Source organism: Crocuta crocuta, unplaced genomic scaffold (assembly GCF_008692635.1).
Source record: "Crocuta crocuta isolate KB4526 unplaced genomic scaffold, BGI_CrCroc_1.0 scaffold415, whole genome shotgun sequence".
NCBI classification, from domain to species: domain Eukaryota; kingdom Metazoa; phylum Chordata; class Mammalia; order Carnivora; family Hyaenidae; genus Crocuta; species Crocuta crocuta.
The window spans coordinates 1,296,145-1,312,543 of NW_027531525.1; the positions used below are offsets into that span (position 1 = coordinate 1,296,145).

The 16,399-nt window shown below is 40.5% G+C and overlaps 1 protein-coding gene across 4 annotated transcripts in view; it reads right to left on the bottom strand.

Moving 5' to 3' along the window:
* The window catches only part of POGZ (pogo transposable element derived with ZNF domain), a 30,993-nt gene that overhangs the window by 10,157 nt on the left and 4,437 nt on the right, over window positions 1–16,399 (bottom strand). For 2 of the 4 annotated variants that reach the window (XM_077772535.1, XM_077772533.1), the window contains 7 exons: window positions 12,099–12,274; window positions 11,087–11,195; window positions 9,345–9,635; window positions 9,046–9,237; window positions 6,777–6,883; window positions 5,761–6,098; window positions 5,240–5,394 (listed from right to left, as the gene is read on the bottom strand). In XM_077772535.1, coding sequence (XP_077628661.1) covers window positions 5,240–5,394; window positions 5,761–6,098; window positions 6,777–6,883; window positions 9,046–9,237; window positions 9,345–9,635; window positions 11,087–11,195; window positions 12,099–12,274 — 1,368 coding nt within the window. Of the gene's footprint in view, window positions 1–5,239; window positions 5,395–5,760; window positions 6,099–6,776; window positions 6,884–9,045; window positions 9,265–9,344; window positions 9,636–11,086; window positions 11,196–12,098; window positions 12,275–16,399 lie in introns of all 4 variants that reach the window. The other 2 variants (XM_077772534.1, XM_077772532.1) reach the window with 1 other exon arrangement.

The window sequence follows — 16,399 nt, forward strand, 5'->3', positions numbered from 1 at the left end:
ATAAGGCTGTCATTGTAAATTTTTATCAAAAATATGAAAAAATTCAGAACTGCTAAGTATTTTGAATTAATCAGAAAAAATTATTTGTGTTTTTGTTTCCATCATTGGAATTATTTTCAAGATTTTGCAAATATGGAAATAGAAAATTTGAAGCTTTAATCATTTATTGGACAATGTCTAGCACCTGCTTGCCCAAAACAGTGAAATTGAAATAATTCTTTGAAGTAAACCAACAGAGAGGGGAGCTGGGCGGCTCAGTCGGTTGAGCATTGGACTCTTGATTCTGGCTCAGGTCATGATCCCAGGGTTGTGGGGTGGAGCCCCACATCGGGCTCTGGGCTCACTGTGCAACCTGCTTAAGATTCTCCCTCTCTCCCTCTCCCTCTCTGCTCTTCTCCCCAGCTTGCAACTCTCTCTCTCAAATGAATAAAAAATAAATTTAAAAAACTAGGTGTTCTTAGTCTGGGGTCCATGGACAAGGCCTCAAGGAACCTCAGTATCCCGATATATATTAAAAAAAAATTTTTTTTAATGTTTTATTTCTGAGAGAGAGAGAGAGAGAGGCAGCGTGAGCAGGGGAGGGTCAGAGAGAGAAGGAGACACAGAATCTGAAACAAGCTCCAGGCTCTGAGCTGGCTGTCAGCACAGAGCCCGACGCGGGGCTCAAACCCACGAACCATGAGATCATAACCTGAGCCGAAGTCGGACACTTAACCGACTGAGACACCCAGGCGCCCCAGTATCCCGATATTTTTACAAGAGTATGTAAACAATCATTTTTCTAGAAGAGTGTTCACAACTTCATGTTTATCTCAAAGGTGTGTATGCCAACCCCTTTAGAAGCACTGCCTGAAGATTCGTTAGGGGCTACAAGGACACAAATAAGTACAAACTTCTGTCTACAAGAACGGTGGGAAGCTGGGAGTGCTATAAGCTGCATGTTGAAAGAATAGAGGTCTGCCAGCAGAGGGGCCGAGAGAACAGGAACGAAGGCACAGACGTATGGAAGTACATGACAGGTTTGTGGCATGATGATATTTTTCTCCTGTTTTCTCCACTTGATCTCTTAATTCTAATTGCTTGTCCATTAGTTACTTTTCTTCTTTTCTAGAACACCTTTAACTTGGTGCTTTCCAACCTCTGTCATAAGCTTTCTTCACTGTGTTCTCCCGGGGCAATCTCATTCAACCTTGAAGTCTCTTCCCACAACCTATATATCAGTCCTTTTGGTACGGCTGTCACACAACATCAATAACAACAACACTTATGAAGCAGTTTCTAACACCTAAACACCGTGCTAAGATTTAATCTCATACCAAGAAAGCCAGTGAGAATGACACCTAAGCCGTCAGTGAATTTAAGAAGTCTCTAGTAACCATCCACATCTGTTCTATTTTCACACTGGAGCTGGTGTGGAAAAATATTAGAGAGAGAATAACTGATTTTGTGAAGCGGCCATCCTAACACGGTCCCTTCCAGCACCACTGCGCTCCCGTCCTTAACACCTAGCACGATCTCTTACCCTGAGAAGATGGGAGCGAACTACTACAGCTTCTGCTTCCTGTGCTCCAAATTCTGAAATAAAGTGCAGACACCTTATATCTCTCTAAGGCTCAGCCAATCTCATCATTCCATGTATTTAAGACCTTATCAAGCAATTAGTTCCCTCTTTGTTGAGTCTTTTTACACACAGGACCCTCCCCTGACATCTGACCATGGTTAAGTCGCCTGAAGCATCCTTCCCTCAACTCTACCTTTTCCTCAGTCTAGTGCCCTTAAACAAGTGCGAAAAAAACATAATGCTATTAATATTATACTGTTACTGTAAGGCATAATGCTATTAATATTATACTGTTACTGTAAGGAAGTTGAATGATCCTTTGATGTTTTGGGGACAATTCAGAACATGAAAATGGACTATGTATTAGATGATATTAAGGATATATGGGGCGCCTGGGTGGCTCAGTCAGTTGAGCATCTGACTTGGGCTCATGTCATGATCTTGAGGTTCATGAGTTCGAGCCCCACAATGGGCTTTGTGCTGATAGCACGGAGCCTGCTTGGGATTCTCTGTCTCCCCTCTCTCTCTCTCTCTCTCTCTGTCTTTCCCCCTACACGTGCTCTCTCACAAAAATAAATACACACTAAAAAAGAAAAACAAAAACGATTTATGATGGCTTCTGTTAGGTCTTGACAAAGGCACTATGGCTGTATACAGAAATAGGTCTTTATTTTTTAGAGAGACATAAAGGTTCTGAGAGTGAAATATCATTATGTGTATAATTTAATTTAGAAACACTTCAGAAGGGGTGCCTGGGTGGCTCAGTTGGTTAAGCGTCCAAATATGGTTTTGGCTTGGTCATGATCTCACAGTTTGTGAGTTCAAGCCCCACACATTAGGTTCTGCTGATAGTGCAGAGCCTGTTTGGGATTCTCTCTCTCTTTGCCCCTCCCTCTAACTAATTACATCAATCTTAAAAAAAAAAATCAATAGAAACACTTCAGAAAACAAAAGGAAACATTTTTTTTCAAAATTAAAAAGAAAGCAATGGGGGGGCCCTGGGTGGCTTAGTCGGTTAAGTGTCCGACTTTCGCTCAGGTCATGATCTCGCAGTTCGTGGGTTCGAGCCCCGCGTCGGGCTCTGTGCTGACTGCCAGCTCGGAGCCTGGAGCCTGTTTCAGTCTGTGTCTCCCTCTCTCTCTGACTCTCCCCTGCTCACGCTNATAAATGAAAATATTAAAAAAAAAAAAAAGAAAAAAGAAAGCAATGGGTCCCAAAATATGAACATTTAAAAAATAAGCTCTGTTTACGCAGATCTGCCACTGGTGCGGAACAGAAGTGTTAAAGAAGAATCCAAGAATTAAACGGATATGTACTGAGGAATACAGAAGATATTTACCTCTTTTGGGTCAACAATTTCTCAGGTTTTTGATCGGTATAAATTTTAAGTCATAAATTACTCAAAACTTAAAAGTCAGACTAACAAAGTGGTTAAGTAGAAGAAAAAAAGACTGTTGAGGTTCTGATTGTCTGGCATCTCCCCCCATAAGGAAAAATTTATCTTCCTATATACAGTACATACTTAAATGGAATTAACAGAAACCCACCCAACAGATTCTGTATAAAGAGGTGTATGCAGTGAGTATGTAGATGAGTTATCAGACTTTCCAAGACTCTGGACCCTAACCTAGACCAAGTTGGCTACCTCTGCCACTAACTGCATAGTAGTTGATGCCAATATCCATACTATTCCCAAATTATTAGTCCAAAGTTCCATCTCATTCATTTTTAAATCTTGACTGCATGCTGAAATGATTGCATTTTGAGTATACTGAGTTAAAATTTCAGAGGTGCCTACTTGGCTTAATAGGTAAAGCATGAGACTCTCGATCTTAGTGAGTTCAAACCCCATGTTGTAGGAAGAGCCGAAAAACAAAACAAAACAGAAGCACCTGGGGGGCCCAGTCAGTTGAGCGTCCAACTCTTGATTTTGGCTCAGATCATGATCTCATAGTTTGTGAGATGTAGCCCCATGTTGGGTACTGTGTTGACAGCACAGAGCCTGCTTGGGATTCTCCCTCTCCCTCTCTTTCTGCCCCTCCCCAACTTGTGCTCTCTGTCTCAAAATAAATAAAAACATTAAAAACAAGCAAAAACTCTGTAAAATAAAACCAAACCCAACAACAAACAGTTAAAAAAAAAAGGTGACTTTATTAAATGTTTTATTTATTTTTAAGAGACAGTGTGAGCGTGGAGAAGCAAAGAGAGGGGGACAAAGAATCTGAAGCAGGCTCTGTGCTGACAGCAGAGAGCCCAGCGTGGGACTTGAACTCATGAACCATGAATGAGATCATGACCTGAAGTTACATGCTCAACCAACTGAGCCACCAAGGTGCCCCCAAAAAGAAGAGAGGTCTTTAAAAAATTAAAAATAATTTCACTTCCTACTTTTTAAAAATGGCTACTAAGAAAATTAACACTGTATATGTAGCACGTTAGGTTTCTATTGACCAGCACTAGCCTCAGCCACAAATGGCAATTCCATTACCCTTGCCAATATGACCAAGGCCGAGGGGATGCAGGGAGGGGGGTGGGCAACTCTGCTTAGGAAGAGCAGACTCTGGAGAGATCAGGAAGATCAGGTCTTTCCTTCGTCTGTGCCATCTTGTGCCTGAAGGTAGGCCTGAGACGGACGCAGCCACTCCACTACAAGCCAGGAGAGCCATTGAGAAGTAGAACACTGAAGTTCTGGGCTTGAAGCTTACTCTACCTTGAGTCCTCTCAATTCAATGATACAATGGATAGCCTTAACATTTAATCCATTTTTAAATCAAGGTTTTTAATCTGTAGCAAAAGCACCAGATAACATGGTAGATTTCTGTTTATGCATTTGCTCACACAGTTCCCATCACTTAAAAGCTTTTCTTACTACTTTTCATTCATCTAAATCCTTCTTGTATTTAAAGATCCTGAAAGGGTTTGTTTGTTTGTTTGTTTAAGACACTAAAAGTTTAATAAGCATGACTTTCTGGGAAATCTAGCCTCAAAGATCTTTTCTCTTCTCTCAACTATTTCACCCATTACTGGTATTACACAACACGTTTATAATAAATACACAGTCTTGTTCTTTCCTTTAAGTAATTTTTGTCTCTGCTACAAAAGCAGAAATCCCCTGAAGGACACAGGAGATATCCTAGGGAGACTGGCCTCAACCCCTCCCAATGGCACCTTACTAGAGATGTATGCGCTGCAGTAAATGGCTTAACTTTTAGAAGCCTGTGTTCAGCCTGCATCTCCTCATCTGCAAGATGTCAAGTGGAGGTAACACTCCACACCTTATCTCACATTTCAGTGAAAGCACTATCTTAATGGTAAAGCACTTTATAATGTTACTTTTTGTCCTATGTAGAACCTATCAGGGCACTAACTAAAGTCGAGGTCCAAATATAGATGACTGCTCCCTCTATAAAAAAAGATCTAGGTAAGGGATACAATACATTACAGTGGTCCTGAACCAAAGCCCCTAATACTTCAGAATCTAGCACTGAACTCAATTCAGGCTTGAAGAGAAGTCTAAGTTGTAAGAATAGACGATGAGTGAAATAAGGAATTGACTAGAAATGTGCCAAGAGCTTCCTCTACACTGATACTCATATATAAATAATGGGCTCCCCCCAGTGCCATTCAGTGAATGAAGAGCAAAGTATACCCCTAGAGTTTAAGAGTTTACAAACTTACTAGTCGATTCATAGGGACTATGAACATTTTCCAAGTGGCACTGGAGCTGGAAGGGCGTGGAAAACTGGCGGTAACAGTGTTGGCAAATGGTATGACCATCTACCTCACCGTTCTGCTGATCAAGTTCTACGTGGTGTTTCATATGGTTCATGAATCTGTAGCACAGCACAAGGGGAGAGTACAGAAAACAAAAAAATGAGGCTTGGAATCCCAGATCACATCACGTGTGTCCCCCCCACACATACATACAACTTCCCCAGTTTGGGACAGTCCTTTTCTGAGCCCAGAAAAGGGTTCCTAAAACTAAGAGTTCTGTGGAAGGATGTACTGGTTTCCTTTACTCCACCCAAAGTTATCTATTATTACCACAATACCTCCTCCTTCTAAAGTATCACTTATTGACTTAATGATAATCCTCAGCCAGGCTGGATAATAGGACCACTGCCCAAAGAGAAAGACTCAAACATGTGAGAAAATTTCAGTCTTCTCTTGTCCAGGGTAACCTCTGAGGCTACACTTACCGAATGTTGTTTTTTAGCCTTTTGGTACAATGTGGGCATCGGAAAGATGTGGCAACCTTAGGGAAGTTTGTGAGTTGGGCCACTTTGCCACCATCCCGTCCGTAGTAGAAGTCATCTACTAGCATGATGAGTTTGGTCTGGACAGCATCACCCACATTCTCATTTGGCTCTGGTACTTTGGTAGGTGGGGACAGAGCAGGAATAGGTGTGGAAGAGGGTGTGGAAGCAACAGGAGCGGTTTTCTCAGGGGACGGGGGCTTTGCTGCTGATGGGACACTGGGTTCTGAATCCAGAGACTTTCCTTTCTTCTGGTATTCCACCATTTCTGGGCAACAGTACTATAAAGGAAGATCATTGTGGTTATCCTGGGGGCTGGGATGTGCTAACTCCCCAACCTCACGAACATCTCCTGGGAATGGTTTGATTCTAATTATTCGCATCCAGGTTTCACCCTCCGGTGTTCTACAGTGTCGCCAGGACTCCCACTTTTTCTAGTGGATATATACTTACAGCCACATGCTACTCCAAACCCCAAGCCTTATACTTCTCCCTCTTGCCTTAGATCCTTTAACCACCTACTAGTATAACCTGCCTCTGAACTCCCTGCCAGGAAGAAATTCCAACCTTTGTGTCTGGACTAATACCAAAAAATGAAAAAGATAGAAATATGCACTGGCTAATAACTGACTCCTGATTCATCCAATGACACAATAAATAGAAGATAAAGTGAGGCCAACTTAGTGTGAGTCCTGATTATCTAACAAACCTGTCCTCCTGTGCAGTTTCAAAATCAATCACAACCAAGGAATTAAGGTCGCATACATTTCGATCTACTTGAGGTTCGTTATATGTATCCTTCCCCATTCCAAAGTACAGAACTCTTCTGAAACAGGCCAAAGGAGAGCATAAAGCTTCCAGGTCATTTCGAGTCCCTGCTTCACAAGCTCCCAGTCCTACAACAGTTATACAGTGGCAGCCACTGAAGCTGGGTCCCCATCACAGGTAGTATCACTTACACACATGTGACCTCTCAAAGCTTCGGTAACACGGAACTGAGCATTACACCGTGGACATATTTTCCGTCCACCATCCTGGAGGTCGAACACTGGGATGGAAGAGGTCACTGGAAGAAGTGAAAAGTATGGATAAGATTAGTAAGATGATACTGGAAAAAGATTACTGGCCCTTTGAAGAAAGGTTAAACCCTCCCTGAAGAGCACATTAAGGTTTGTAAGCAAGCATGAGAGATCACCACGAGGACCATTCTTTTCATCATTCTTCTAACTCGTGGCTAGGGGTCAGCAAAGCACAGCTCACAGATAAAATCCAGCCAGATGCCAACTTCTGTTTGGCCCATGAGCTAGGAATGGCTTTTACTTTTTTGTTGTTACACAATTTTTTCTTTAATTGTGGTAAAACATACATAAAATTTACCTCTTAACCATTTTCCAGTGTACGGTTAAGTGCATTTGCATTGCTGCACAAGCATTCTCCAGGACTCTTCCTCTTGTAAAACTGAAACTCTATACCCATTAAATAATTCCCCTTCCCCTCTCCTCTTAGTCCCCGGCAACCACCATTATACTTTCTGTTGCTGTGAACTGGACTCCTCTAGATACTTCATACAAGTGGAATCATACAGTATTTGTCCTCTTGTTACTAGCTTAGTTTAATACTTAGCAGAGTATCTTTAAAGTTCATGAATGTTGCAGCATGTGTCAGAATTTCCTTCCTTGACAACCTACTACTGTAGGCATAGATCATATTTTGTTTATCCATCAGCTGATGCCCCCTTGGACTGCTCCACCTTTTGGCTATTGTGGGCAATGCTGCTATGAACAAGGGTGTACAAACATGAGTCCCTGCTTTCAATTCTTTTGGGTCATACCCCGGAAGTGCAATTGCTGGGTCAGATGGTAATTTTATGTTTCATTTTGAGAGATCGTCACACCAATTTACATTTCCAGCAGCAATGCACAAGGACGGGTTCCAATTTCTACACATCTACACAAAATAACACTTTTTTTTTTTTTTGGGTAAGAGTCATAGTGATGGGTGTAAAGTGGGATCTCAACATGGTTTTGATTTTTATTTCTCTAGTCATTAGTGATGGTGAGGATCTTTTTGTGTGCTTAATGGCATTTGTATATTTTGTTTGGAGAAATGTCTGTTCATTTCCTTTGCCCAGTTTTTAACTGGGTTGTTTGGTTTTTGTTGTTGTTGTTGTTGTTGTTGAGTTATGCTTTACATATTCTAGATGTTAACCCTTTATGAGTTATACGATTTGCTAATATTGCCTCCCACTGAATAGGCTGCTTTTTCAACTCTGTTCCTGGTGTTCTTTGATGCCCTTTTTGAAAGTTTAAAATTTGAGGTTGTCCCATTTATCTATTTTATTATTGTCCCATCTATTATTATCGTATTTTTCTTTGGTTGCCCGTGATTTTGGTTTCAGGTGCAAGAAATCATTACTAAATCCAATGTCACAAACCTTTCCCCCTGTTTTCTTCTTTCATAGTTTTAACTCTTATGTTTAGGTCTTTGGTTCACTGAGTTAAACTTTTATATATGATGTATGGGTCCAACTTCATTGGATGTGAATGTCCAGTTTTTCAATACCATTTGCTAAATGTTTTCACATTTTTTTTATGTTTTTACATTTTTAAATGGCTGAAATGAAAGCGAAAGAAGATATTCTGACATATGAAAATTACATAAAATTCAGAGTTCACAGACAACTTTAGTGGAGTTCATGCTGATTTATTTGCATACTGTCTGTGGTTGCTTCTGTACAATGCTGTGTGGCAGAGACCATACTTAATGCATAAAGCCTAAAATACTATCTGGTCCTTCAGAGAAAAAGTTTGCTGACCCCTGCTCTAGACCACTGAAAACTCTTATGCTCATATCCTGTCTATGCCGGAAGACCTCCCCAATAATTTCTAACTTTTAAACCTTGTGCAGAAATCCACCTCCTCCATGAAGCTTTCCTTTGCTTATGCCATCCACCTCTGACCAACCAGTCCCTTTCACTATCTCTATAGCACAAGAGAGAGTAATTTCCTTGTAGCTTAGTTACACTTCTCACAGCAGCCATCCCCTTTCCTAAAGTTTCTTGTGAGAAGAGACTATATTCTCTTCTATAGAGTAGAGAGATATTCTAAGAGAATATTCTATTCCATTCTGGCAACTATATTCTATTTCACGTCTCTATTTCAAAGCATAGAGTTCTGATGTAACAAATACTTTATGAATGTTTCTGAACGCCTGGTCAGGTTACTGTACCTTTCATTGAAGACTCAGTTCCGCTAGTTCTCTGGGAGCCATGGGCAGAGCTGTTGTTGGATACCACCACTGGCCCAGGACTCTGGCCCAGGGAAGGGATGGTGTTAAGGGTATTCACCAGCTTGGCTACTTCATTGCTATTTTCACCTGTGACCCCAGGTCGCTTCACAGTGACAAAGCTGGCAATGCTCACTGCAGGTGGAGAGGGGAAGGAGGGAGCTATGTTGGCCAAGTGATAATCGTCTGTTCTCCACCCACCGCCCTGCCCAGCACTGCCATCTCCACTTCCCAAGGCTCACCTAGCTTGGGATTGGGGGTCTGGCTGGATTGGCCCGGAGGCTGAGAAGCCAGCTGCCCCAGTGAAGTTGGCTGTGTGGCGGTGGGAGTGGTGGAGGTGCTGGGTGTGGATTTGGTCTGCTGGGACTGGGACTGCGGGACAGTGCTTCGAATGGTCAGAGTGGCTGGGATGACGGTGGTGAAGGTATTGGTGGTGGGCCGCACAGGCATTGTGGAGCCTGGCCTCACTGGGGTCATCTGAGAGAACACTTGTGGGACTCCAACTGTTGGCTTAACAAACTGGGTACCTGGAGCTTCAAAAGAAAAACAAAGTACCACATCTTAGTCAACGAGCTCACCTTTAATACATTCCACCTGTCTTTACCGGAAATATTAGAATAGGAAAACATTATATCTCCAAACTGTTTGGTGGCCATGGGAGGTTACCAAGAGTAGCACATTAGACATTTTTAATGTTTAAGAAAACAGGTATTCAAGCAAATAAAAGAACTTGGCCTAAATAACCAGCCCTATTAAAGAAGGAAGATTCCTATTAACTCCTCCCAAAACACCTTACCACACTGCCTTTTCAATCCCAAGAATACAATCAGGAGTAGCTTGACCTCAACACTGAAAGAACAAGGACTAGCACAGAGTAGGAGGCAGTATGGGTATATATCCAAAGGGCAGATACGGTCCTGAAAAAAGCGGTTTTTCTTTCTCAGGATACTAAAGGAGTCTTCCATTCTTTTCTATAAATTCAAAAAGAAGACTGACTATGCCATTCTATTAGACTATCCCAGGGGTGAATGTCCTGGCTCAACTGTAGATAATTCCACTGACAGATCTATAAGAAATATCAGAACTAGGCAAGATAAGTTCATGTGACTGAAGGCCAAAAACACTCTGTGGGATCTGAGAACAACCACAACAACAAAATCTTGGGAGGACAAGCTTATGGAGGTGCCTTCACCACAACTAAATTAAGGTATCTTTTGGTCTGAATTATAGCAAACTTACAAACACTTAATAAAGAACTGTGGGGAAAGTTACAAGATTTTAGAAAATTATTTTCAATTCAGTTTCTTAAAAAAAAAATTACTAGTCATTAGCAGTATTTATTATCAAAGGGTAGATCATTTGTTTTATACCCAAAATCTATGCTATAAAGTTAAAGCAAAAGAGAATTTATAATCCCACCATGTAAATGAGTAAACTTATAAGAAATAGGAAATTTGAGAGTTTTCATTAATAATATTCCTTTAGGATAACAAACTTCATAGCTGACTAAAACACCAGAGGCAGAAAAATGACTATATAATCCTTGTTTGAAGGGTGGTAAAAAGTTAAAAAGAAAAATAGGGGCACCTGGGTGGCTCAGTTGGTTAAGTGTCCAACTTCGGCTCAGGTCATGATCTCACAGTTCCTGTGTTCAAACCCCACATCAGGCTCTGTGCTAACAGCTCAGAGCCTGGAGCCTGCTTCAGAGTCTCCCTCTCTCTGCCCCTCCCCCGCTCATGCTCTCGCTCTGTCTCAAAAATAAATAAAAAATTTAAAAACAAAAAAGGAGAAAAAGAAAAAGAAAACCACCATCCTGGCCAAACGTTAGAAATAGATTTTAAAAATTGGGCTTACATCAGTATGATCTTTCTATTTTTAGACTTTCCTTAAATATACTTTTTAAATGACCAAGAATATTTTGAGACAATAAAAACAAATCTTCTGGATGCCAGTTTATCTCAAATGGGTAGACATTTTTCCTTACCTGGGACTAGTGTTATTGGTCTAACCGTTTGGCCTTGCTGTACGTTCAGCACAATCCCAACCTGATTCATTGCATTTTGCACAGGCCGGACATTTCTTACAGGAAATCCCTGCATTAAAAAGCAAAATGATCTTTAACGTGAAGAGTAGCTACCCCTAGCAGAGACTGCAATAAGACCACATCCACAGAAGTTCCCACACTCTTACCCAGTGCTTCTTTTTCTAGAAGTAGAGACTTTACATGACTGAGATGGGGAAATTTTAGAATTTTGGCAAAAGTTTTGAGTTACAAAATATCAAAACTGAAGAATAAGCTTTAGTACATATGAGCAAAAATGAAAACCTACTTCCTGTCTTAAGAGAAATAGATCTCATCCACAAACTGGCCCCTAAACAGATAAAGACACAGAAGGGGAAAAAATGACCCTGTAAGAGTACTCACTGGAGTGATTCAACACTAAACAACTGTTAAGAAATTGTTCCCAAAGTCCACTTCAAAGGCTATAAACCTCTGGCAAATTTGTAAGAGAAGAGTTTGTAACTCAGGAAGCCACAGGCAAACAGAAGCACTTGCCTTTATGCTCCACATCCAGCAACAGGCTTTCAACTTCAACTCACATGGTCTATCAGATAATCTTCCTCCTTCTCTTCCAAAGTTCTCCCCGCACTTCACCAATTTTACACAGATTTCCAAAGGTCAACTGACTCACCCCATTTTAAGAAAAACGACCCAAGCAAAGGGCAAGAAGCTTTGAGGGCCAAGCGTTAACATTTCCTAACCTAAGCTTTCCAACTAATCTCTGCCCAGATCTCAATCAAACCACTTAACAGCCCCCTGAAGGATAGGAAATTACCTGGCTGTATGTTATACTGGGCTTTCCCTAAAAGTTAGTATCAAAGTATAAAACCGCAAACGAGAAAGTCAGGACAAATGACAGCGCTCAGAACTCCAAAGGTTCACACAGTCTTCCTCTCCTTCCCTGCCCAACCCCCGAGCGCAGAGCCCTACTCACCTGTGTGGTGATGAATATTGGTTGTGAGGCCACAGGAGAACTAGTCACATGGTTGGCATTCTGCATGACCTGGACAGGCCTCAATACTGGTTGAGTAACCATTGTGCCCAGACCTGGGGTTGGATTCTGGGTTAGGATGAGCGGCTGTCCACCTTGTTGGACCAAAGAATTGCCAGCTAAGGGTAAAAGGAAGGGAAAAAAAAAAAATGTAAGAGAAAACAAAGCCACGTTTAAGAAGAAACACTGTGATCTCAAGTATCAAAATATCCAAAACTGTCACACTCACCTCAGGTTTAACATCACCAACCTCACCAAAAATGTAAGCTTCACCCAAATCTACAACTAACAGAAAAACAGGCAGACAGGGAAGGCTCACGAATATCTCCCCCATATATCTTAACGAGGATTACCTTAATTTAGTAAGACTTTTTCTACATGGCTATCATTTTGACTCCGATGATTTAATATATGATTTAACATAATCTCTCCAAATTAAACTAACAAAATAAAGAAACCTTTCTTTTTACATATTTTAACTAGGTAAAACTTAATTTTCTCAGAATGTAATCTGCTGTTAGCTAATACACTTTAGTATTTTTAAAAGAGAAGTATTCATCAACAGACATTAACTCAGCAAGTACACAACACTTAAAGAATGGCACCTTGGGGCGCATGGGTGGCTCAGTCAGTTGAGCGTCTGACTTCGGCTCAGGTCATGATCTCACGGTTCGTGGGTTCGAGCCCCGCGTCGGGCTCTGTGCTGAAAGCTAGCTCAGAGCCTGGAGCCTGCTTCGGATTCTGTGTCNTGGTTCCTGTCTTTCACAGGTGTGGGAACAGAGAGATGGACAGGCTGTCCTCTCTTTTTCGACATCAGAATTGACAAAGACTTGGTTAAAAACTAACCAACACCCAGTAAAAATGGTTTGACTTCAACAGATGATTTATTCATAGGTAAATATTAATAAACTGGCTACTTAAACATTTTAGGTTCTTTTCATTTGTGAAGGAAGTAATTTTGTGAATGTTTTTATTTTATTTTTTTACTACTTTTGGCTAAAAAAAATCATTAATACTAAACTTTACTGATTTACAAAGAAACATCCCAAAACCAGACAGAAAATTTCAGGGTCAAAATATGTAACTCAACGATTCAAATAAGATACTGCCTCAACTTTTTGCCTCAAATAACCAGAGTGGGACAGGTCCCTCTGAATTGTATGTCCTACTTGACAGGTGAAGTCAGTGCTGTTAGCTGCAAAGCCAGACCACTGGAGTGGGTCTATAGGTGGCTATCAATGGGCCAACAATGTCTTGTCCCACTTTTTTCCAGAAACTGAGTGCCCATCAGTGGACTAGACCTCATAGTTATGAGGCCAGCTGACTAGTGATTATGAGGTTGACAGGCAAACAGAAAATTCCAAGTTCTATCAATGCTAATTATACTGGCAATTTGCTATTTTAATTTAAATGTTTTATTATGGAGAAGTTCAAGTACATAAAAATAGAATGTCATACTGAATCCCCATGTACCCATCACTAAGCTTTAACAATTATTAACCATGAGCAATTTTATCTTGATCTCCCACCCACTTTCTATGAATATAGTAACTCTAATGAATTCTAATAAGTTATTTTAAACAATTCTAAATTCTTATTAAGATTTTCCTTAAAGAAATTTTGCCAATTCATAGGATACAAGAAGCAGGCAATCAGAACCCTTAGGCTTAAAATGCCTACAAAAGAATTAACCAACCAGTTCGCTGCCTCAAAGTTTGCTCTCAAATAAACACGGTACCGCAGCCATAAACTGATTAAAAAAGGGGGAGAGAGTCCAGCTTCTCTCACAATATGCTGTTTTTACAAATCTGAAGGTCTCGATGTTCTCCTTTATTCTTTTATGTTTACTTACATAGCCTTACAACCCAGAGATGAGAGCTAAATGGAGTCAAAATGGGCTAAACAAAAGTTGAAAATCATAATTAGTCACAGAAGAAGAAATCTATTAACATTAAGTTCACATCACTCACAGCTCAAAATTAGGCAGTAGTTTATTTTACTACACAACATTTCTTCCCAGTGTAAATGCAGATCAGTCAGGACTGCAGAAATAATTTCTAAACGCTGAGTGATAGATTCTAAAGAACAGAAAGAATTGTAAAAAAAGTTCCAAAATTTTATTCCTGATACTTTAATAAAAAAAAAAAAAGCTTTACTGAGGTATTATACATATTACCCATGTAAAGTATGCAGTTCATAGGTTTTTAGTATAGTCACAAGGTTTGTGCAACTATCACTTCTGTTTAGTTCCAGAACATGTTCACCGTCCTAAGGAAAAAATCTTGTACCCATTAGCAGTTACTCCCTATCTCCTCTCCTCAGCCCTGGAAACCACAAATCTATTTTCTGTCTCTACAGATTTACCTATTTTGGGGCACCTGGGTGGCTCAGTCAGTCAAGCACCTGACTTTAGCTCAGGTCATGATCTCATGGTTCATGAGCTCGGGCCCCACTTAGGGTGGGCTCTGCTTCTCTCTCTCTCTCTGCCCCTTGTGGGATTCTCTCTGTCTCTCTGTCTCTGCCTCTCTCTCACTTGTGTCCTGTCTCAAAAAAGAAAAAAAAATATCAGATTTAAAAAATTACAGAATTGTCTGTATTATGCAAAAACGGGGGGTGGCTAGGGAAACTGGATTTATTCATCATGCTTATCTATGCATGAAAAATTTTTGGAAGAATACACATGACATATGTAACTGGTTACCAGTCTATACCCATTTTTTCCCCACTAACATGGGTTAACATTTAATTTATTTTATTATTTTACTTAAGAGTGTGTGTGAATGGGGAAGAGGGAAAGAGAGAGAAAGAGAAATCCCAGCAGGCTCCATGCTCAGCACAGACCCTGACACAGGACATGATTCCACGACCCTGGGATCATGACCTGAGCTGAAATCAAGAGTCACACATTCAACCGACTGAGCTACCCAGGACCCCGTGGGTTAACATTTTAATTTATTATTATTTTTTTTTCTAGGAGAGAGGGAGAGAGAGAGACAGCGTGAGCAGGGGAGGGTCAAAGAGAGAGGGAGACACAGACTCCGAAACAGGCTCCAGGCTCTGAGCTGGCAGTCAGCACAGAGCCCGATGCGGGGCTCGAACCCACGAACCGCGAGATCATGACCTAAGCGAAAGTCGGACGCTTAACCGACTAAGCCACCCAGGCGCCCCAACATTTTAATTTAAATACTGGAGGTATCTATATAGATTTTTTTTTTTTAAACTTTGTACACAGCCCTAGGTGGGCTCAGAAATCAAAAGTCTGCTCAAGGAGTCAAGAGACTAGGTCATGTCATAAGCCTTGGAATAATTCCCTAGGATCGAAGAAGAATTCAGCTACACTGGTTGCTAACAGCACTTTGACATATTATTTTAAGAGAAATACAGGAAAGCAGAATAACACAGTGGAAAGGACACAAACTGAAATCTAGGCAATTCAAATCCGGTTTAGTCACTTACCAACTATCTGACTTTAAGCACATTAGTTAGACTCTAGGCCTTGGTTTATACATCTGTAAAATGAGAGAATCCTCTGGACAGTGGTTCCTCATCTTTTATATATATGTAAGGGCCCCCCTATTTATAAGTTTAAAAAAAGTCTAAGGATGTTTCATGTAATAAAAATCATATTTTCAGTACCCAGCAACTGAAAAAAATGTCTATAGAAATTAATTTAAGTTCAATAGTACCTAAGGTTGGTAGCAATATGAGGAAAGAGCCATTGGCGGGCACTTACTCAGAGCGCTCTGTTAGGACAATTTCAGACCATCTATCCAAACAATCTCACTTTCTACTGCAGAAATGTTTACACAGTGAACACAGATACAATCCCTGAGAATGCTCACCAAGCACTGTTTATAATCACAAAAAATAAGGACTGTAATAAATATCTAACAACAGAGGAGTAAATGGTTATAGCCAAAAATAAGACCACCATATATACTTCTAATGAAATATAAAGTGATGTAACATTTCTAGATGGCCATTCCAGGAAAAATATCAACAGCCTTAAAAACTATAATGACTTTTGATCCAACAATTTGACATTTATAAATATATTCTCAGAAGTAAGGATGTGAGAAAAGATAGAGATCCTCACAATAGCTCTTTAAAGTAGCAGTATAGCCCTCTACAACTAGTACAACTATACAAATACAGTTGACTCTTGAACAACACAGGTTTGAACTGTGATGGCCCACTTGTACGTGGATTTTTTTTCTTTTTCAAAGTTTATTTTTGAGAAATGG